The sequence below is a fragment of the Apiospora phragmitis genome (assembly GCF_038363925.1).
Source record: "Apiospora phragmitis strain CBS 135458 chromosome Unknown utg000005l:1.0-4161743.0:1.0-4166827.0, whole genome shotgun sequence".
NCBI lineage: Eukaryota > Fungi > Ascomycota > Sordariomycetes > Amphisphaeriales > Apiosporaceae > Apiospora > Apiospora phragmitis.
In genome coordinates this window covers 1,846,649-1,868,918 of record NW_027117403.1, presented here as the reverse complement: position 1 = coordinate 1,868,918, position 22,270 = coordinate 1,846,649, and the positions used below count along the sequence as shown (strand labels likewise).

The 22,270-nt window shown below is 53.1% G+C and overlaps 7 protein-coding genes across 7 annotated transcripts; 5 read left to right on the top strand and 2 right to left on the bottom strand.

Annotated features, from left to right (window-relative positions):
- Window positions 1-1,689: 1,689 nt before the first annotated feature.
- Window positions 1,690-2,399, top strand: PG994_004631 (uncharacterized protein; the record flags this gene model as incomplete). Its single annotated transcript, XM_066856040.1, has 2 exons — window positions 1,690-2,272; window positions 2,368-2,399. The coding sequence occupies 2 exons, from the start codon at window positions 1,690-1,692 to the stop codon at window positions 2,397-2,399; spliced, it is 615 nt and encodes a 204-aa protein (XP_066718207.1).
- A 1,878-nt stretch (window positions 2,400-4,277) lies between these two features.
- On the top strand, window positions 4,278-5,062 carry PG994_004630 (uncharacterized protein; the record flags this gene model as incomplete). The annotated part of the gene is made up of 2 exons (XM_066856039.1): window positions 4,278-4,303; window positions 4,459-5,062. The coding sequence occupies 2 exons, from the start codon at window positions 4,278-4,280 to the stop codon at window positions 5,060-5,062; spliced, it is 630 nt and encodes a 209-aa protein (XP_066718206.1).
- An 836-nt stretch (window positions 5,063-5,898) lies between these two features.
- On the bottom strand, window positions 5,899-7,353 carry PG994_004629 (Autophagy protein 29; the record flags this gene model as incomplete). Its single annotated transcript, XM_066856038.1, has 3 exons — window positions 5,899-5,972; window positions 6,037-6,982; window positions 7,270-7,353. The coding sequence occupies 3 exons, from the start codon at window positions 7,351-7,353 to the stop codon at window positions 5,899-5,901; spliced, it is 1,104 nt and encodes a 367-aa protein (XP_066718205.1).
- Window positions 7,354-9,011: 1,658 nt separating this feature from the next.
- Window positions 9,012-10,657, top strand: PG994_004628 (uncharacterized protein; the record flags this gene model as incomplete). Its single annotated transcript, XM_066856037.1, has 3 exons — window positions 9,012-9,020; window positions 9,161-9,740; window positions 9,828-10,657. 3 exons carry the CDS (start codon window positions 9,012-9,014, stop codon window positions 10,655-10,657), a joined length of 1,419 nt encoding a protein of 472 aa, XP_066718204.1.
- Window positions 10,658-12,136: 1,479 nt separating this feature from the next.
- Window positions 12,137-14,011, bottom strand: PG994_004627 (uncharacterized protein; the record flags this gene model as incomplete). Its single annotated transcript, XM_066856036.1, has 1 exon — window positions 12,137-14,011. One exon carries the CDS (start codon window positions 14,009-14,011, stop codon window positions 12,137-12,139), a length of 1,875 nt encoding a protein of 624 aa, XP_066718203.1.
- A 3,973-nt stretch (window positions 14,012-17,984) lies between these two features.
- PG994_004626 (WD domain-containing protein) lies at window positions 17,985-19,370 on the top strand (the record flags this gene model as incomplete). Its single annotated transcript, XM_066856035.1, has 2 exons — window positions 17,985-18,320; window positions 18,387-19,370. 2 exons carry the CDS (start codon window positions 17,985-17,987, stop codon window positions 19,368-19,370), a joined length of 1,320 nt encoding a protein of 439 aa, XP_066718202.1.
- Window positions 19,371-20,083: 713 nt separating this feature from the next.
- Window positions 20,084-22,213, top strand: PG994_004625 (aorsin endoprotease precursor; the record flags this gene model as incomplete). Its single annotated transcript, XM_066856034.1, has 3 exons — window positions 20,084-21,794; window positions 21,892-22,093; window positions 22,165-22,213. 3 exons carry the CDS (start codon window positions 20,084-20,086, stop codon window positions 22,211-22,213), a joined length of 1,962 nt encoding a protein of 653 aa, XP_066718201.1.
- Window positions 22,214-22,270: the final 57 nt, after the last annotated feature.

The window sequence follows — 22,270 nt, the reverse complement described above, 5'->3', positions numbered from 1 at the left end:
GGCATTAGATAATAGAGAATTCACGACTCGTCCATCTGCTGTTTCAGTGTCATACCCCCCTCTCTCATGGAAGAAATTGGCTAATAGATGTATTACTAGCATGACTAGGTGCCATTGAGATGTTGACACCGCACGGCGTTATATACCTAGTCACAAACCAACTTGCCAGGATCGCAATGAACGCCACGAATTAAATTGGTCTAATCATCGCATATGGAGACATTTTAACATCAGCTGTCAATGTTTGCTAAGAACATGAGGTAACCCATGCAGTATTTCAGCCCATTCCAATGGCAAAGAACATAAGTTGGACATGGAATATCGAAAAGCCTTTCGAATTGCCCTGCAGCTACGGAGTAAGTATCTGGTCTACCTGATCTCGCCGAGCCCGAGACAATGATGATTGCAAACACAAATTGCAGACTGGATGGAAATGGGGTTAGAGAATCAGGCCATGTAGGACATACGACGAAAGGAGAAGTTTGACTCGGGAAATCTACAACAAGATCGACTGTTGGACAAGAGATACACAAAGGGTGTCTGGGTGCGAGTGTCATGCTCTCTTATACCAATTGTGCCTGTGCTACGGGGCGGGCTGATATTAGGGACCCGCAGGAGCAGATTGGAAGAGATCTCAGGACCTGGCGAAATGTCGGCTAGCCGCAAAGGACTCCTCTCGGCTATCAGACGTTTAATTGGCATTGGAGGACCCAAACGAAAGTGGGATTCGGGAAGATACAGTGGCTGGCCATGCAGAGAGCCGTCCGTTTGATTTTGCTGCTGCTTCTCCTCCCAAGGGAGTCGCCGAGTGGGCTAGAGCAAATAAAATGCCACATATATACAAGGCTGGAACAAGGGATCCCCAGGTATGGCTGCTGCCAGATTTGGATGTCACCTCGATGCACAAGGGGTCGCCAATCGGGATGGCGATATGCTGCGTGGGTTCAACAACAGCAGGTTGCACCAACGGGTTTCTGGTCAAAACACGGCTATCTCTTCTCCTATGCGCATGCCCTCGTCGAGCGCGGACCGGTGGAGGGGGGTAGATGGAAAGAGAGAAAGATCATCAACTACCTGGTTCTGGAGAGGTGGGCACTATTTGAGTGATATGAACAAACGAATACAAGGAGAATTGGATTGGAGGATACCTAAGATTGGATGTAGGACGGCACGCTCACATTCACACGCACTTTTGGCATGGGCTCACTGGATGAAGGTCTCGGCTACACTGCGACATTGAAACATCTTATTACTCCTTTCTCCCTTCTGTGCAAACAATCGATGCTCCCAGCCATTTTGAAGGGTGCCGATTGAGTGATACCAACTTCCGCCAGCAAAAGAACAAGAAGTCCCATATCCATCTGGAACAATAGGTATGGGTTTCCCTCCTGTGTAATTGCATCAATAGGAAGGGACGATTGTGAGTGAGTGCCTTCCCCAGAAAGTTGATTGCTTCTAATAGCAGTACTAATAAATCAACCAAGGACTCGAACCTCTTGCTGTTGCTGCTGCTTCCCCATCCATCTTTCGGAAGCACCACCTTCATCAACTGCCAGACCACCCCGGCGTCACATCCCCATCATTGTTTTTGACGACGCGTCTGCTTCGTTACTGCGGCATCCTTTTCAAGCAGAATCACCACTTCGGTCCCTGGTGACGTCTCTCGACTGGCTAGTCGTCGTTGCCAACATGAAGCTTGCCTTGGACTTGTCGTCCGCAACCTACACAATGCGACCGCCCCAGACGACGACAATGGAGAAGAGGACGACTGGTCCTAGTCCGAACCCTATCGGCTCCCCCTTAGACGGCGGCTCTGCTCCCGGTCAGAATCTAGACAACTTCAATCCCGACCCCTCCAAGCCCCTCGAGATTGGTCTCATCGTTGGTGTCATTGTTGTCGTCGGGCTCTCGGTCATGCTCCTGTTCTTGTGTCGCGCCCGCAGAAACAAGAACCGGGAGGAGGCGCAGCAGAAGGAGGATGCCGAGGCAGGTGTGGCTGGATCCCCTACCGGTAGCGAGCAACATCATCGTCACCATTTTGTCGCCGATATTCACCATGGCAACCCGGTTCATGAGAGAGGAGGAGCAACAAGTTTTGCTAGCCGGCCCGTTCCTCCACCCAAAGATGAGCGGCGCCGTAACAGCGACGATTCCGACGTTATTCACAACACGAGTGGCCTCACCATCGAGCGACGTGCCACCAGAGCAGAGGATGCGCCGCGAACTCCCACCTGGTCGGCTTGGGGTAACCGCAACGGAGGGTACAGTGGTGGTAAGTGTTTCTCTTCATTTTATATTATTATTCTTCCATACCAGCCTCATGGAATCCTTTTCATACACCTTTACTAATCTACCATGACTTTTTAGTTGAGGAGCACGAAATAGTGAATCGTGTCTGATCGCCTGGTCTCCAGTGGCTATTTCACCATTTTGCCACATCCAATTCATGAGTTACGACGTATTGTACAAGTAGCCAAGCTTTCTCACCGGCCCAGGAGTCGACGGTCACGAAGGAGGCATGGTTTCACACCGAAACGGAAGTCTATAGATGATCTGGCTCTCAGGAGACATGATTTCTCCCACATTGCCAGTCAGCTGCTCTCGCATTTTCTGGTATCTGTTGGCATGAATGATGAAACAGAGTAATAATCCGGAAGCACCTAATTCAAGAGCTCTCATGTACACTGGTAATCTTCCCCATGCTCTCCTGCAGTTAGGGCCTGAGGTGCCAAATCGAAGAGAGATTCACTACGAACCAGTCTCATGCTGAACACAAAACTGGACATGGATACGTGATGTTCTTTGATCACTACACTCTACTCTGGAACTGAGATTGCCATTTGTCCATCCTAGCTTGGTTAGTATTTCCGTTGCTGCGCTGTCAGCTCCATCCATCCCCTTTTGATGGTGATACAAGATCTTGTAGCCTGTTTTGCCAGTTGATGCTATGCCATATCAAAACCGTGCCCATGTAGCTTTGCAATATTGGATGTCAGCCGTGAGAAGATACAAGAGAATATTCAGTATCAGAGTTTGCCTTCTTTCGATACCACACGGAAAATCCTGGACTCCATCCTCCCGTGGATGCAAAAGCACGACAGTCTGATCATACAAAACCCGGCGTGCCTTCCGTCATTGCATTACTTCCTATATTCACTACATACTGGTGGCTGGCGATGCTATAAATGCAGTCTTTGCTCTTTGCTCTCTCCCGTATGGAAGGGTTCAGTATCAAAGCGCATTTTGGGTCTGACAATAGTATCCAAACCTAGCCCGTATTCTTATTGCATTGCTTCAGCTGGCTTGTATGATTCCTCCCTTTCCCACTGTCGCTCCTGCCTGTCTATGGATGAGAGTTTTGTAGCCCACGAACTCATCATCGGCCATCCGAGTGCTAACAAACATAACCGGGCAGTTATCGAGCAATCTCCTTAGATATCACGAAAGAGTGGGTGTATACCGGTATACAGTGGCATAGAGTCGACAGGTTGGTTGTGGCACAATTCTAATAGCCCCAAGGCATATAACAGCGAGGGCATCTTAAGTTAAAAGGCAAGCATAGAGCAAGTTAGTAAGCCCAATGCGTCCGTTCTCCTCTATTACCATGCTTGTATTCACTCTGGGAATCGATTGTTACAAACTGCGATAAAAACATCGGTCTAGAGAGTCACTTTGAACTACTTGATACACAGTTACTCACCAACCAAACCTCACAGCCCGCTACTTGTATTCAACGTCGTTGGCCCCCCCCTTGTATTCACCATCGCTGGAGGCCTACATAACGCCCTGGAAATCCTGGCAAAGGGACGAACAATCTTTCCCACCGCAACCTTTCCTCACGCTACCACCCTCCCTACTCACACACTACTAGAGTGCAGGCCTTCGCCACCACTATCAAAAACCTCAAGGCCATATCAACTGCTTTTCCAACTTAGTATCGCGTCTCTTCGCGTCGCTGGTTCACTCGAGGGAAAAAGTCGGTGCATCGTCGCTACCCCTTAGAGGGTCCTTGGCATCGTCGCTTCCATCTTTGGCCCATTCTTCACTGGCTTATCGCCACTCCCGATAACACATCCTCATTCTTGTATCATCGATAACGAGGCCATCGCACACAGCTTTGCCTGGCTTAACATCGTTCTTGTATCGTCGCTTCCGAGGCCATCATACACAGCCTCTCTGGCGTAGCATCATTATTGCTTTCGCCACAGCATCGCCAGCCAAGAGCAAAGCAGTACTCGTAGCCTTACTAGTCGACGATCAAAGGATAGTTCGTCGCGATGTCTTGGAACGGCCGCCATTCCAAGTCTTCTCCCCCGCCCGCGACCGGGCTCTGGACGCCTACCCGTCAGCCGAGGAGCCCCCTCCCGATCACAACACCCGAGGCACCCCCAGCCGGAGCTCAAACTCGACCGCCCTTGCATACACGGGACACAATCGTTCTAATCGCCAGAGCTCCAGCGGTGGCCCTAGTAATAACATCAACAGCAACGCCACCAGTCCCAGAAGCAGTTCCTCAGACTGGCGATCTGGAGCCTCTCCCAACAACGCCAGCGCCTTCGTCACTAATCCCACTGGCACTCCCATCCCCACTGGCGCTTTCGCTCCTCCTCCTCCTGCTACCACAAACACCAATAACAACTACAACAGCAACAATAACTACAATATCAACACCGCCAGTATTGGAACCCCCTCGGTCCCCTCGCCCCCTCCGAGCCACCATAACTATGAAAACTACAACTCCCTCGACGCCACCATCGCCGTCCACGCCCCGCAGGTCCACCTGAACGCCACGCAGGCACAAAAACTTGTGTGCCCCTGGAAGTCGACCTTCGGCCGGTGCGGAACGAACGGCTGCCACTTCTCGCACGACACGGGCCCGGACCTGCGCCAGCAGCCGCTCATCTGCCCCTACTGGCTGGGTGCGCCCGGCACGGGCGGCTCGGGCTGCCGGAAGAAGGACGGGGAGTGCCGGTACGCCCACGCCCACTGCGAGCACGGACAGAGGGCGCCCGTGCCGAAACCCCAACCTAAACGGCCGGACGCCGGATCGGAGGATTTTTGAGCTCGTACTGGGTGACGGCGCGAAACGGATTTGAGTGCGTCCTGCTCAATAGACAACGAACGACGGACGGACGGGGGACGGACGGGGGACGGACGCGAAACGGATTTGAGCGGTGTGGGAATGAATCTGAGCGCGTCGCCGATATCCTACCTAGGACGCTGTTGTCCGTTATCTTAGAGAAAAGGGATGAGGGGACGAGGCAACTCACTGATCTAGTCTATCACTCCGATTAATATAATTACACTCGGTACTTTGTGTATAAAGGTCCGAGATGCCTAGCTGCCCTGGATGCAGATATAATGGAGGTTAAGAGTTATAACTAGAGGATATAGAGACACCGTCTTCCCTATCAGCTTGCCATTTCTTGACAAATGGCCTTCTCTAGTGACCACATATTCCTTTACATCGTGTGATTCCTCTCTGCGTTGCAGATAGCAAAGCGAGTAAACCATGCAACTATGACCTCGTATGTATAAAATCACAGACGCTTTTGTCGCCGCACTATCGACTCAGCCCACAACTGAAGCAACGACTTCTCGGAAAGACATGAGTGCGGTTGTGAGATATGCAAGAAAATTGTTCCTATGTAGGATGAGGGACATGAAGACTGCCTACTGATATAGTTCCCGTGAAAAGCCGAAAGAAGTCGAAGTTGCCAAAAACGCCGAGTGATGCTGCCAATCCTTATACCCAACCCTATCCGAGAAGTCCTGTCGTAGATGACAATGAAGAAAGAAAAGGCCAAATACAAAGACAAGAAATAATGTCGCTTGTATCAGTTATTAGTCTTGGGAAGATACCGGCTTCTGAAGACGTTACTGAAGGTGCTCATCCGGCTACCCATGGGTGCCACCGTCTTGCATTTTACTCGCAAGAGCTTCCTCTAATGCAGACTGTGTCACTGAGGCATCTGGAGGTAATGTAAGTCAGACTTATCATGTCAAGAATGTAGGAAACACAGGAGAAATACTCACCATCAAGGTCACTGAAGCTACTTCCCATGCTTGGCGTCTCGTCGCTGTCCCTCGAATAGCCTTTGCCCTTACCACTAGGGCTTTGGCCGGCTAGCTCCATGGTCCGACGCGGAGACAGCGGCCCGCTAGGCCTGCTCTTATCTGTCGATGAGCCCCTGACAGCCGCAGTGGCAGAGCTTGCAGACGAGTCTGAGGTCTGAGATTGATGTATTCGATGATGGTGGCTTTTTGGTAGCCGCCGATTTGACAGGTCGGCGGTGGCCGGGCTGCCCTTGAGCGTCGCCGTGAGATCATTGTTACCACTGCTAGACGCATCGGCCTGCTTTCTGTAGGGTAGGAATGCGGGCTCGTCTTCCTCCTCGTCATCAGCGAACGACGGGCCATCGTTGCTCTGGAAGCGCGGAGGCCGGCGGATGATGCGGGACTGGGCAGGACTCGACTCTGATGATGACGACTCCGCCGAGCTTGTCTCCGCTGGACCGGGAGATGGCGGGTCTGGATTTGGTTCGTCGTCGACGGATGAAGTCATCGGGAGTGACGAAAGCCTTTGTCGCGCTGATGTTTCAGCGGCCGACTGACGTGCGGTTCCCTTACCGCTACCGCCGAGGTTCCGCGTGGTATAGACAGCTGTATTAGAGGACAATGTCCTGGTCGATTGCGGACGGGGCGTGGCTCGCATCGGCGTTCCGGGTATGCTGGCATCGTTCCCGGGAAGAGACGAGTCTCGGCGGATGGACAATGCTGATGGGGCTCGTGGTCGACCGAGGGCAGAGCCCATCTGCTGTTGCGCGGCATCGGCTGTCGCAGGAGGATCGGCGCCTGGTACGGGGGACGGCGCGGCAGAGCTTCGGGCTACTGCTGCGGCCTTGCGCATCTGTGCTCGCACTTGGGAGGCATGGCGCTCGGTCAAGAAAGCTACTTGCTGGAGGAGGAAATCGACGGTGACCTGGAATCGTATGGCGCTTCAAGGGGGGTTAATAGGGAGCTTGAAATTAGCCAGGGGGTTTTGGAGTCCTACATATCATTCCCTGCAATGCCATGGTAAGTCAAATACCGACGAGGAAGTAATTGCAGTACAACTTACAGTCTATCTCGGTCTTTGCTACCTCGGATATAATATTCCAAAGAGCTTCGTCTTTGGATGAATCCCAATTCACCTAGAGTTTCCTCGCCTCAGCCTGATGCCATCCAGGTTACGCGTGTGTGAATGGGAAACGGACGGATGGAACTTACCGGAGGAGGATCCACGAAGTCGCCTCGCGGAAAAGGCAGGCGAATGAAGACGGTGTAAGTGGGCTCTGATTGCGGTGATGCCATTGTATCGATTACATGCTGGTTCCCATGGCCGGTTCTGCAGGTTTGATTGATATGGGAAGAACAAAAGAATTGAAGGATGTATTGAATGTCCAGTCTGGCTGGTTACAAGATGCAATGCAACCTACGAAGCTGGAGCCAGGGTCCCCCCCCAGACCAGACCCAGACCCAGACCCAGACCCAAAGCAGACCCTGGAATGGCTTATCGGAGCTCTTATCGTGGTGTTATGACTGTGACATGTTAGACTCAAGCTCCAGTTGCTCCTGCATTGAGGCTGTATGGAACCTTGTTAGTGTTCCATCAGCCCCGGATTCCAGATTTTCCAGGCGTTTGTTTTAGTGTCTGTCGACCCCCAACCCAATCATCGCTTTGCATCCCAGACATTCTCACCTTTTTATGGCTGTGAGACCATGTAGTTCACCGGAGCAAGCGACCAAGAGCAAGACTACACGGATGTCTCAGATGGAGATGTGGGGGAAATCATCTAGCATCTAGCACCTGTCAAGACTAGCCGTGGCAGAGGACTGGATCGTTGCTGTGTGCACCAGAACCTCACCACATGGTGATGGGTTGTGGCCTGGATATATAGATCGGACTCAATAGAGCTCGTCTAGTCTCCTCAACTCTTCAAAACCCGAAATATCACCGATCGGAGCTGTTCTATGTAAGGTTCGGTCCATTGTAACGAACGAACTTTGTTATATCAGGTTCTCTACTCGTTGTTGAGATAACCCCTCAGAACCGCACAGCTATCCTGGCAGTTGGTGAGCTATGCTTGGTGCCGTGCTGACTTAACTGGTGTTTGCCCGTATCTGATGGACGTAACGCGGGGCTTGCCGAGACGCTGTTGGACACATGGTAATCATCATGTGTGAGAAAACGTATTGTGCAACACAGAATGAACTTTGATCGAGGTGTCTACCATATATATTGTAGATGTTGTAATATACCTGTCCGAACAAGCGTAACACACCCAGGAGCTGTCAATTTCCATATTAGCCGCGAATTGCCCACTTGGTGGGGTTGCACAGTGATCATCTGCCAGGGCAATCCAGCCCCGCCTCAGAGCAACCGTGATCTCGACTCTGCAAATTAGTAGACAAGTTTGGAACTTTGTTTCTATCATACGGCCCTCGATAAATGATCATGCAACAAATGAAAGGTTTTGATACCTGAACTCAGGGATATGCTATGTCGCGCAAAGAGGGAGTCTGACTGGGCAATCCCATCAGTGACGGGAATAGCCTCGTGGTCAGCAGGCCTCTTTCTATTGGGTATGGCGGCACCAGGCAACACACACACCAAAGGACTAACCACCAACAATTCGCCGATCCCACCCTCGGATTGCTCGATCTCATAGATGGAGGGGGTGACTCTTGCCGACTGACTGCCAAAACAGGCTGGCTTCGGGTGCTGCAAGCGCCATGAGAATGATAAGCATAAGTAGGAGTTCAACGTTCTCACCTGCCGCTGTAATGGTAGGCAAAGTAAGCAGGTAGGCAGGTAGGTATTTCAATACGCTGTCATATTACCAAACAAGTTCGCCTGGGCTTTCATGCATGCCTGCATGGCTGTACTATAAATCTGGTATCAAGCTGTTGGAAAGTCCTTGTTGACCCGGCTATCGTGAAGCCTCGCTGCGGTCTCGATTGACGACAGCATGGCTGAAGTGAGCAAACCTTCTCCTATCTGGTCTCTTTGTATACCCCGCGTTATTCTTTTATACCCGGAAGATTAGTGATATTTCTAGACCGCCGTAAGACTTGACTAGGGGCAACACTAGGTACCTATCTAACAAGCGTTCACTAGGAACTCCTAAAACGGGCGGCGGCGTCGTTTCCGAACTGGACCCGGACGCCCATCCCCGGTTTCAACGTCTCCGCGGGCGGCGTGATCGCACTCGCCGACCTCAGCACCATCGCGCAGCGCACCGCCATCGCGGGCGGTTCGTCGTGGCTGGACGCCCTGCTGCTGGCGCCGGGCCTGCACTACCAGCAGGCCGCGGACGCGCTGGCCAACGGCGGCAGCTCGGGCATGGACAACACCGGCGGCGCCGGTCCCGGGGGTTCGCCCTCGTATGCGGCCATCGAGCAGCTGCGCGAGGGCAAGACGTCGACCTACAACATCACGAACCCAGCCACGGTACGGTATCTGCAGCGGCTGGCGGCCACGGCGCAGCGCGACGGCTACCCCGTCATGGTTGATGTTGGCACGCTCCCCGAGAGGCGGTACTACTGGGCGAGCGGGCGAGGCCGGAGGAGCGTGGGCCAGCGTGCGAATATCTGGAAAGACCAGCCGGCGGATTTGGGGTGGGTTAGCCATTTGTTATACTTGGCTTCGCCGATACTGACAATTGCGGCCTTTGTGTTCATGATCCTGCTGCAGGAGTGTAAGTCAGATTCCACTCCCAGGCATGTTATCAGGCAAGGTTCATAGATGGGAAGCAAGCTGACAGAATTGGGCAATAACCGAACAGGGTGGGGAGTTGGCCTTCTCCTGTCGCTGATGCTATCTCGCGTGCTGAACATCTGGGTCATCAAGCAGCGCGCAAAATTACCTCCAGCCCTACCCAAAGACGGCACCACCAAGAAACCGCCGCCCCCACGACGGCGAAGCGACGCCGCCGTATCTCCTTCCTCAACCACCTCGGACTACGACGACGACGACTCCTCCTCGTCATCGTCGGCCGGGCCCCCGGAACACCACCTGGGCGACGTGCTGACCTCGTACCTCGTGGACCTCGGCGCGGGCCGCACCGTGTGCCTGCGCGGCCTGGCCGACGACCTGCAGGCCATCACGACGACGACGTGGCTCGCGGCCAAGACGCACGTCGACGGCTACCTCGAGGCCTTCGCAAAGCTCCTCGTCTTCGTGGTGGCCGCCCTCAGCGGCAACATGTCCCAGGCCGGCGGCGTCATCTTCATGGCGCTGCTGCTCGTTACCGCGGGCCTTTTGGGCCTGAGCAACGCCCACGCCACGACGCTGCGCATGCACGGCCGCGTCGCGGCGCCCACACAGGAGCGGCTGGTTCTGGTCCCGGCAGCAACGGCAACGGCAACGGCAGGGGGGAGGGGCAACGTAAGGAGGACAGGGGGAGGCGGAGGTGGTGGGCCGCCGTACCGTACGTCGGGTCGTAGCTTCACTACGCAGAGCACGGGGTCCTCGTCCTTGGTGCCGTGGCCCTCCATTCCGAGGAATCGGCCGAGTATTGGCGTGATGGCTTTGGATGACTTCGCGGAGAAGGGCCAGATTGGGTCTGGGGTCAGGAATAGTTTCCCACTTCTTGATCGGGCCCATTATAGGTGATGGTTGACACAGAAGCTGTGTGGCTGGACGCTGGAATCTTGCACATCTTGCTCTTTTGGGGTTTATGGTGCTGGTAGAGGTAGGCATGGCCTCATTGGAGCCCGGTACTTGAATTATGACAATGCTGGGTATCTTCATGTATCCCGGTTCTACCCGATAGGAACAATGGACGGTGTTGGGGTGACACATTTCATAGGAGGCGTATATTGGCTTGGCGCACTGGGGAATGCTGCAATATTCCCATATAGGCAATTCACTTCAGATATACTCACATGTTACCTACCGGACGTATTCCCCTATATATATATGTATACCATATATCCATACACCCATGCTTTGGTGGCTCATCGGCATGCCACAAAATGGTGTGATATCGGGCGTGGCGTTCCATCACGAAATAAAACCTCCGAGCAATTTTCAGCCAGTCAGCCAACAAGCCAACCCGGTCCAACATTGCGGGCATAACGTTATTGATTAAGAAAGAAAAGGGGCGGCTGTTCATCACCACCTCCACCACCACTACCATCACGTGGCAAAAAATGAGGGACTCGGCCGGAAAAGGACAGACAGGGCCTCTACCGTCGGCGTTTGTGCTCCCAGCAAGCAAATGCTTGCCTTACTGAAACATTTCGCTGCAACTTCGGCACATAAAACCTGTCCCGCAGCAAGCAGTGGCAACAGCAAGCGCTATGAAACAAACACTCGACTCGAGGTTCGTGTGAACGAAAGGGTCAGGGGTCGAAGATAGCCGAGCTCGAAAACGCAAGGGGACGGCATCCAGGGAAAGCCCCCGGGTGTTGGTGTGCGACGCCGCCTCCCAAACGCTGACGGAACGGCGAGGCCAATCACTCCGTCTGTTGACAGGAAGCGTAGCAGAAACAGCAAGAAACGTTGTTTTGTTACCAAGAAGGCATCGAACGGTCGATTAATGCGTCTATCTCATGCTAAGTAACCGAGGAAAAGCCAGTGAAAGCTTAAAATGCTCTATGTAGATAGGGAATAGGGTATCATTTGAATAAGTTACTCTTCCTATTCCCTCAAGTCTGATACCGACGTGCCATGTCTTGCCTGCGTCGTGTCGCCTCTCTCGCCCAGTAAGTCCATTTGCCCCTAAAAGAGCGTCTCTCATGCGTGGTTCATCCCCCTTTTTTGACCTCCTGATCCCTGCGCGCTCATATTACATAATAGATAGGAGAAGGTCCTGTAAGTCCGTTCGTGAATATCTCCTTAGCTGTGATTTGTACGCCTATCCGTCTAGACGTTGGCGGGATTAGGGAAGACGGAAAAACCCATGAAATATCAAGTTTGCGTGCAGATTATACAGTATCTGTAAATGCGAAAACAAAACTGAGGAATAACAAAGCAGAAAAGCAAGGACCCCAGCCACCCATTACCACTGGTTATTTTTTTTCGTTCAATCGTCTCGAGATTAGGGGAAGGGGCTGTGTGTAACAGATCTCTCTCTTCGAAATATCTTCTCTACTTCTCTTCACTACTCCGTACGATCTCGCATAATGAGCGTATGAGGAACGGGTCTATATGTTGCTGGTTTTCGTCACCCATCGGTCTCGATGACGGCAACCCTCTCATTCCCGGTCCCGTTGTAGTAGTGTAAGGTTCATTGGTAGTGAGGCGCAGGGTGGCGATGAGCCGTGCGATGCACTTGGCCAGGCCCAACCGCAGTTCCTTGAGCGAGGCGTCGTGCTCGTCGGCGTTGCGGTTCGCCGCCGTCGTGAAGTTCTTCCCGTAGAAATTGATGTTGCCTTCGGACGGGCGCTTGCGGGCGAAGGAAGCCTGGCTCCGCATCGTCTTGGTACGTGAGGAGCAAGCGTAATTGTAGTTGTTGTTATTGTTGTTGGGCTCGGGGGTGGTGGTGGCGCTGGGATCGGTCTCCATGCCGAGGAGACTCGCAGCCTTGCGGGGGATTTTGGTGCTGTCAGAGTTCCGGGTCCTCACCGACGCGAGCTCGGGCCCCAGCAGGCTGGACTCGTACGACGACACTGAGCTCTTAGAGCTGGGGCGCGGTGCCGACGTTGCGGAGCCGGACCGGGGGCACAGGCTGGTGATGTAGTTGTAGGCCAGGATGTGGGCGTAGAGCGCATCGCAGAGGTAGTCGGTGCCCGTGGGGAAGATCCTCTTGATCGCCTGCCAGTCCGCGGCCCCGGGCGGATTCGACGGCGACGTAGGCGTCATGGGCTCGAGCATCGACCTGGACGACTGTGGTGGCTGTTGCTGTGACTTTTTGGGACTCCTAGGGGTTTGGTCTTGCTGCTGCTTCTTTGATGGTGTAAACCACTTCCACTTCGAGTTGTTACCGCGCGACGAAGAGTCGTCGGTGAGCGCAAGCGAGGTTTGGGACTCGGATGCAAAACGCAGCTTGCCATACTTGAACTTCCTGGAATGGCCTCGTATGGTCTCTATGGAGAGACTGGAACATAGCAGCATTGTCTCCGGGAAACACGCCACAGAGACACGAAGCGTGTCGAGCACCTCAGTTGGGACCGGGAAGCGCGATGCGGCATGCTCGTTATCGGTCTGGGGCTGCTGTGGGAAGCCCGTATCGATACTTGAGTTGAGCCACTCTTCAACATGTACCAGATGCGATGCAATCATTGGTGTCGTCACCTCTTCTTTCCGTGGTGGTAACGTCACTTCAACTTCTCGACAGTCGTCGAGGCTTCTGGGGCTACCTTCCTTCTCATAGGGCTGGTCGTCATATGAGATTGGTGAGTCTGTTGACGGTACTGCCGCTGGTTGGAATCCTGTCATGGAATAACGAGCCGAGCGGCTAGGCGAAGGTGGTGAAATCCGTAAATTCAATGGTTTAGGGGCGTTGCTGTGGTTCAGTGAAGAGCGTCGCTGCGGTATCGTTCCAAGCGGTGCTGGTGGTGACCGAGTCGACCCAAAGGTATTCGAGGGCTTCCTGCAGGGAAGGGCTGGCATCGTCTGCGACTGCGATATCTGGATTTGTGGGTTGGATGACGAATACGGAAGCGCTGGTTTTGCCTGGACTTTGGTGCCCATGGACATGCTGCGAAGATCCCCGTTGTCTCCCGTTTGTGCCGGAGGCGGCGCCACTTGGATGAGACTCATACTACGCCGCCGATCCTCCGCACCAAATTCCTCCAGATCAAGACCGTTGGCACCAAAGTCCATCCAGCTGTACTCGGAGAGTTTGTCTGGCGATGGCCGCCCCGAAGTAGGTGCCGTGGCTACAGAAACCTCTCGAGTCGCAATAGAAGGTGGCTCCATGCCGCCGGATGATGTGGTGCTGGTGCTGTGTGTTGAGTCACTGCTTTTGCGTGGGTGGTGACGACTCGTGATCACGAATGGCGAATAGATGGGCTGGTTCATCGTTTGAAGTGACTTTAACCGTGATAACTCCCCGTACTCAGCTGGCCGCATCGATCTGTCCTGTAGTGAAAACCGCCGATGGCTTCCATCATCCAGTAACCCAGGTGCAGGAGCGCCAGCAGTCAAGTTCTTGGACCGAAAGATGGCCGATGATTTGTCGAGGTTCTCCAACCAGTACTTCGGCAAAGTTGCAATCTAGGAGGGGTTCCTGGAAATCCATTTTTTTAGTGAATATCGGGAAGGTTGTAGTAGTACAGTGTGCCCAGTGGCACTTGAGGTTGCTTTTTTTCTTCTTCCTTCGACTGGCCTAAGCAGCCGAGAATGACCCAAAAGTGATGTTATCGCCCACGCTCTGGCTATAGCATACAGCTCCAAGGAAATTGCAATAATGGGGCCGTCTGATGAAATCCGTGTGGTCGTTTGCGGAGAACCAATTATTTAATAGGCGCAGAAGAAAACCAAGTTGCGAGCCGCATATATTAGAGGCAAGGAGTATCTTGAGCACTGATGTTGTTGGTGTTTTTCGAGGGGACATCCCAGTAGGTAAATGGGCTGAAATCAAAGGAAGTTGTCAAAGCAAGCGCTCCTCCAGCATGCGGAGCGGAACCCCGAACTCCCCTACGCCGGAAAAAGGAGGGTTCTTGCAGTGCCAGTCAGTTAGTCAGTCAGTACCATACATAGCCCACTCGACAGGGGGAGCACGAGGCCCGGGATTGAGGCGATAGAGTATGATCGCCGGCAGCTCTGTTGGACAAGCGCACCAGAGTCAGAATACGACTGGTGCACACCATGCCAGGCAGGGGTTAAGGGAATGCAGTGGTGGAGAACACACGTCTTTTTTCGAAGTCCCCCCTGTCGTCGTCTCTCTGTCCTGGAGGAGTCGAAGGGACGAACATGGAATATGGAAGCGTACGTAGGTACTGTGAGATCGGGTATCAATGTGTACGGAGCAGACATGTTGGAAATGCGTTGCACTCCAGTTTGGACAGAGGTGGACATATGCGAGACATGTCCGACAAAGAGTGCCACCGGCGTGCAAGGCGCTACTGGTCTCAATGTTTCTCTTTGCTTTTGTTTGATGCTCTCTTCTTTGCTACTTTGGACAGCTCGGACAGCGTGGAGTTGCCGTAGTTAGTTATCGCCGTGCACTGATGAAGTGACATGTTGACCAAGGAGTAGTGCGTATCCCTCCATACTCCATGTGGGCTGGGGCGGTTGTCGGCTGATGGTGGAACTCCATTCCCATCCTCCTCTTCAGTAGCTCCAAGCTCCTGCGCCCTCCTCCAGTCAGACGCCAGCGTTTTCCCCGACGACGCCCAAGCTGCATGGGTTCCTGGCAGGGATGGCAGCAGGGATCATCCATTCACATAACATTGCAGTGCAACGGCGCGGCGAAGCTCACTCTTACAAGTCAAGATTAATCAAATCTGCAACGCGTATGGTTACAATGGCAATCACACCTTCCAATCAATACTTTGGTCCAGATACGATATAAAATTTCCGTAATATTTGACCCCAGGGAAGGTAGCAACTCGGGAGTTGTATGCGTGCGCATTTGAAGCAAGAAAAGAGTCAAAGACTTCATTCAATCAACAAACTCAATTGATGCTGCGGGGGGAACCCCTATTTCCTGGATGTACTAAGATACAGGTAGGTCAAATCGAGCAAAAGCAATATGGTGCGAGCCAAGCATAACATGACAACAAAGGCCTGGATGTCCACCGGATAGAAAAGAAAAGAGACATGATCGATCTACCTTGGGTGTTCTATCGAGGAGGAAGCGAGCCAGCGAGAGGGAGAAAAGGAGAGGCCAAGCAATCAGTTTGTTTCCAGACCTCGAGGTTGCCCAAAGACTGTGCCGTATCGATGGCACCCAGCTGCTGTTTCGTTAATTAACTCCTGCATACTGGCATCCTCGGGATTCTGAGCTGCCGCTACCCGTCGTTGGTGATTGGCAGGAGAGGATGCAGGGGAGCAGAGAGAGAAGGTGCAGACGGGAACACCGCGGGACCCTACATACAACAAACACATAGAGAACAATCCGTAGATCCAGTCCCTATGCCATACATAAATGCAACACAGGGTTTCCCGCCGCAGACTACGACTCAGCTTGAGGACGGAGGCACATGCCTGTCCTGTTATGTTACAGGTATAGAATGATCTATTAGTATCAAGCCACATTGCGATGAGACTCCTTCTAAGCTGGCCTGAGTCAGGACTGTCTAGCTCGGGTGTGGGCTTGACTCTCCCTCAGACATACATGTTCGTGTCTCCCACATCACCTTGTCACGCGACGGGCAGGTTTGGATGCTGTCTCAGTTGTCACTCAAGACGAGCCAACGACCCGACAGCCCGCATTTGCCGCCAGCAGCCAGGGTGAAGCACCCAAATCAATATTGGAGATTGAACATGTGAGAGAGGGCTTACGCGAGGCTCTTATTCAGCGAGGGATAGCTGTCGTAATCCAAAGCAGGGCAGGTATAATCATATATATGATATACATATAATAGAACAACCAGTTCGTACAAATCAAGCTGTTAAGTGGCTGAGCTAGGCGCCTAAGCTTCACAATAGCGGTTGTAGGCTTGGTATATCAACACATTGATGCACTTACACATTGATGACTCATTGTGACAGGTTCAATGGCACCCTGGGAAGCATAACATACTCATGTAAGCCAATTATCCACGATTGTACAAATCCGGAAAGCTCGTCGTCAATAGTCAAAACGATAAAGAGAAAAAAAAAAAACGGGCGCCGCGAAAGCCAACTCACTCCTTCTGACCCTCCCCAAGTACCACACAGTGTGCTGCGCCTCATACTTATGTAAGGAGAGATTTAGCATCTGGTTGATGGATGGGCTTTGGCGATAACGTGCAAAGATTCATTTACCAGTTTCGTCCTATTTATGGCAAAGAGGCTTTAGTTCGTTGTCTCTAATTGTCGTCATAATATCACCGCCCTGCCGCCCGCTATTGCAATGTTCGGCATTCAAGGAAAGGGAGCCATCTCATCTACTGGTTGCTGGTGGTTCGGTGGGCTTTAGGTATCGTCCAAAGCCGGTACCGAGCCTTATCAGCACGGTTGCAATTTAGGATAAGCCCCGGGTATCTGACAGGCTACAACACAAGGAGGTATGTATGTATCTATATCTGACAGAGCTCGGTGCCAATAGAGATCCAAGATTCGTGCAGGTTGTCATATCTTCAGCGACGAACATCCATTCGAAATAGCAGATATCAAGTGGGTATCGATGGATACTTATGTGTTATGTAGAATGATATAATAAGTAATCCCAGCTTTTCATTTGCTAGCTCGGCCATAAAGTTAAGAAGTTGTCAGTGTGTCAATGTGGAATTTGGGGGCCGTTGACTTTTACCATTGAGGAAAATCTTATGCAAGCAGCTGGGGGCTTGGCAGCTTGGACATTTCCATTTTCCGCTCCACATCAGCCATCAGTCAAGCCCGGTGGCACCAAGCGTGTCCAAGGCTGGATCTTGGGCGGTACATCGCTGCAATTTAGCGATGGCCTTGTTTCTTTCCTTTTTTTTTCTAGAAGCAAATTCACCTAGAGAACCGGCCGAAATCCTAGCATCCAAAAATATAGCCATAGTGGCAGAGCGGACGTGTTCAGTCTCAGGTGAAACAAACTGACGACTTTTGTTCGATCTCCTGATCCGTTTTCCTTCTCTTGGGCTTGGGCTTCCTGGTGACACCGAGGTTCTCCTATCTTATCCTTTCCAGGGTCCATCCACCTCGTATCCCGCTAGCGACTGTTCGGTTCATATCGCATATGCCGGGCCTAGACACACCCGACCCTACCTGATCCAATCGATTAGCCTCCCTGAAAAAATTCACGTCTGTGCTATACAACGGCGACACGGCTCCGAAGCTCGGTGCTGCATCGTCACTTACAGTTCCGTCTTACGCCCATCGCAAACACCGCACAGTGGTTCCAACAAGTCCTGATACGATGTTGACCGAAAAGTACTTTGCCTCGATCTCTGGGCCCCCCATTGCCAACAATACTGCCATCGCCAAGGATATCGGTATATACGAGCATACACTGCACCCGAGCCATTCCACCACAAGCACCTTCAAGAAAAGCTCCGTGCCGCGCAACAGCCTTGCCATCTCGGATACTCATGTCTTTGCGGCTCAAGATGACAAGTCCACGGTCCACGTATACAGCAGAGCAAAGGGCAATCAAGAGTCAACGGTGACTTTCCAAGAGAGGATACGAAGCATCGCCTTTTGCGACGATGTTCTGGTCCTGGGCACTGCCGAAGGCCGTGTCATAGTCTGGGAGGTACGTTTTGCGCCGACATCAATATGCCTGTCTGTCTATCTAAGCTCGCGGCTGACTCCTTCCTAGATTTGCACCGGGCGGCAAGTAACTACTCCCGCATGCCATGTCCAGGCTGTGACCTGCATTGCCTCTACGCCATACCATCTACTGACAGGCTCTGATGACTCCAATGTCCATGTCTGGGACCTGCCCCGTCTCTTGGAACTGGACCCGACCATTGAGCACGAACCAGAGAAAACCCTTTCTAACCACAGAGCTGCCGTTGTTTCCATTGCCATCAGCCAAAGCACGAATACCGACACGAATATGTGCGTCACGGCCGGCAAAGATAGATCCTGCATCATCTGGAACTACCAGACTGGTACAGCACTACGAACCCTTCTGTTCCCGACCAATCCCACTTCTTTGTGTCTAGATCCATGTGCCCGTGCAATCTATGTTTCGTCTGATGATGGCTCGATCTTTGCCGTTGACATGTTCTCGGAGAAGGCATTGCTGGGCCCTCAGAGCATTGAAGCAGTTTCGTCCGCTGTCCAGGTTGCGTCAGCCTTCGGCTCGGCACCACAAGAAGCAGGACCTGCGTCCTGCCTCGCCGTCAGTTACGATGGCACAACACTACTGTCGGGGCACAACAAGGGCCAGATTCTTAGGTGGGATTTGAGCACACGAGCTGACTCGACCCAAATTGCCAATCTCAATGCATCCATCTCCAACTTAGTATTCGAGTCACCGCTGCCCCTTACAAAGTCTACACAGGTTTCGACGGTTGTCAAGCCTTTCCTGGGTAGTCGCAACTATAATTTCACTGCCCAGCTGGTCACAGACTTGACCGAAGAATCGAGGTTTGAGAAAATGCTCAATGGCAAGGGCTTCACTGCCGATGAACTGGAAAACGCCATCCAAGCTCTACAGCAGCCCCATGCAGATAGTTCAGGCGACAGCGAGTTGAAGAAAGAGAACGAGGCGCTGTGGGATATCATCAATGAACAGCGTGCTCTGCAGAAGAAGACTTTAGAACGATATGTTGAGGCGAAAGCGGCCAACACATAATCGGACATAGAAGAAATGAAATCGAGAAAAGCGATCTGCATACTATACTGCGCCTAACCTACTTAGTTTCAAGACTCGTCAGCTACCCCTTGCCTGCGTTTTGCATGACAAGCCAAAGACGTTTGTGGAGGCCCATGGCAGTTACCAGGGGGCGCTATTGCCGGGATCCGCAAGAGCCTCAAACGGTCGGCATAATCCTGCCCCAGTGATTTGGCCGCATAGTGCTCGAGTCTTGTTTGATTTACGCGGCTCGATTAAGCTGTATAGTTAAGCTTTCTGTCGATCTAATGTCCGCAGGCATATGCCGTCTGAAGATGGTTCATGTCCGAAATCCGATGTTTGGTGGCGCATTCCAGTACCAGATGCCAAACGAGTCTCGACGCGCGGGCTATGTTAGCGGAGACCCCTGTTTGCCCGGTCTGGACCGACGTCGTTCGTTGTCGAGTATCTCGGTCTGCGCCCACTATAACCTAGGTAGTAGCCCTGCTGGGCCGTCCATGTCGAAATCGTGGGCCTTGAAACAGGCCTCATACGTCTGGGATTTTTCACGATGTTCGCGAGAAACGACGCTATGAGTGGCCATTTGCGGAGTGTCAGGGACGACTCCCAGGCAGCTCTTATAATCGTGCAATCCCCAGTCAGCCTGCTTGGCGGATCTCGGGGATTGTTTGGTCTGTTGGGCTGTGAGAAACTTCCGAACGATCAACTGGAAGATGCACCCCGGATTTCTGCTGAGCATCCTAACTACCCTGGTGGTAGTGGCGGTGGCAAAACCTATCAAACCGTCGGCTAGTCATGTCGTCCACGAGAAGCGGCACAGCGTGCGGAACAGCTGGCAGAAATTCCGTCGAGTCCCCAGTCGGAATACCGTTCCGGTTCGGATAGGCCTAATACAGCAGAATCTCCATCGAGGCGAGGACTACCTACATGCAGTGTCACATCCCGAGTCGGCAGAATACGGACAGCATTGGCATCCCAGCAAGGTCATCGAAACATTTGCTCCCACGCAAGAGTCGGTCGATGTCGTGACGGAATGGCTTGTGGGCGAGGGAATGCACCCGAATCGCATCAAGCTCTCCAAGGGTCGAAATTGGCTGGATTTCAACGCGACTGTTGGGGAGCTAGAAAAGCTCCTGAAGACAAAGTACTTCATGTTCCGACACAGTCGGCATGGCCAACATCACCTAGCTTGTGATCAGTACCACGTGCCAGATCACCTAGCCGAGCATATCGACATCATTACCCCTACCGTGCATTTCGATCAACACATCGGACATGAACGTTTCAACAACAGAGTTTCTCCGGACAGTGATGTGGCCGACGAGTTGAAGAAGCGGGGCTTGGACAGCGGAGGACGACTCTCGACCGGCATACAAGGCAGCGGGCTCGATGGGTGGTCTCCGAAACAAGGCGATTATGTGGTGAACGCCATGGTGGCACTAGATGATTGTGATAAGATGCTCACTCTGGACTGCATTCGGGCCCTCTACAAAATCCCCAAGGGTAGTTTGTCCGCCAAGAACAACTCCCTGGGGATCGTCGAGTACACGCCTCAAGCCTTCCTGCAGTCTGACCTGGATATGTTCTTCGACTCGTTCGAGCCAAAATTGAAGGGGAAGGGCCCAGACGTGGATCTTATCGACAATGCGGTCGTCCAGACGCAGAACCAGAGCTTCCAGTTCAACGGCGAGTCCGGCCTGGACCTCCAGTATGCCATGGGCCTGGTGTTCCCGCAGCAGGCGAAGGTCTTCCAGGTCGGCGACCTGGTCCGGGGCGCCAGCTTCGGCAACCTGCTCGACGCTATCGACGGCAGCTTCTGCAATGACAAGGCGGACAACGCCGTCGACTCCATCGACAACAACTACCCGGACGACATCCGCTGCGGCGGCCACGCCGCGACCAACGTCATCTCCACGAGCTACGGCTACAACGAGGCCGACCTGACGGCGCGCTACGAGCAGCGCCAGTGCGCCGAGTACATGAAGCTGGCGCTCCAGGGCGTGTCCATGATCTTCTCGTCGGGCGACAGCGGCGTCGCGGGCAACGGCCACCTCTGCCGCGACCCGGCCTCGGGCGCCTTCAACGACGGGTCCCAGGGCCTCTTCACCCCGGCGTTCCCCAGCACTTGCCCCTACGTCACCTCGGTGGGCGCGACCCAGATCGTGCCTGGAAAGACGGTCAAGGACGCCGAGACGGCCTGCGAGGAGACCATCCTGTCCGGCGGCGGCTTCTCCAACGTCTTCGCCATGCCCAACTACCAATCCAAGGCCGTCGCCGCCTACTTTAAGGACTCGGCCCCGCCCTACTCCGATCAGCAGTTCAACAACTCCCGCGCCGTCCGGGGGTACCCCGACGTCTCGGTCAACGGGGCGCGGTATGTGACTGCGGTCAACGGGAATTTCTCGCTCTCCTTCGGGACTTCTGGTATGTGTTACAGTGGTGCAATTTGCGCAACCTCCTTTTTCGTGCGTACGATAGTGAAGACATTTCGGGTAACTAATCAATATGCTCTGTTATATAGCCTCTGCGCCGGTCTTTGCATCCATGCTTAACCTGATCAACGAGAAGCGGTTCGCGGCCGGCAAGGCCGCCGTCGGCTTCGTCAACCCGGTCCTCTACGCCCATCCCGAGGTGATGAACGACATCACCAACGGGACCAACGCGGGCTGCGGCACCAAGGGTTTCAGTGCTGTCAAGGGATGGGACCCTATCACAGGCTTAGGGTCAGTTATTCTTGCCACCTTTCACATCCTTCTCCCCGCTCACGTTCATAAAAACTGACTGTTTGCTGTAGGACGCCAAATTTCGAGGCTATGCAGAAGTTGTTCCTCAGTTTGCCTTGAGAAATAGAGATGCGACATCGGCATAGATTTGCATAAAGCGGACAACGGAACGCAATC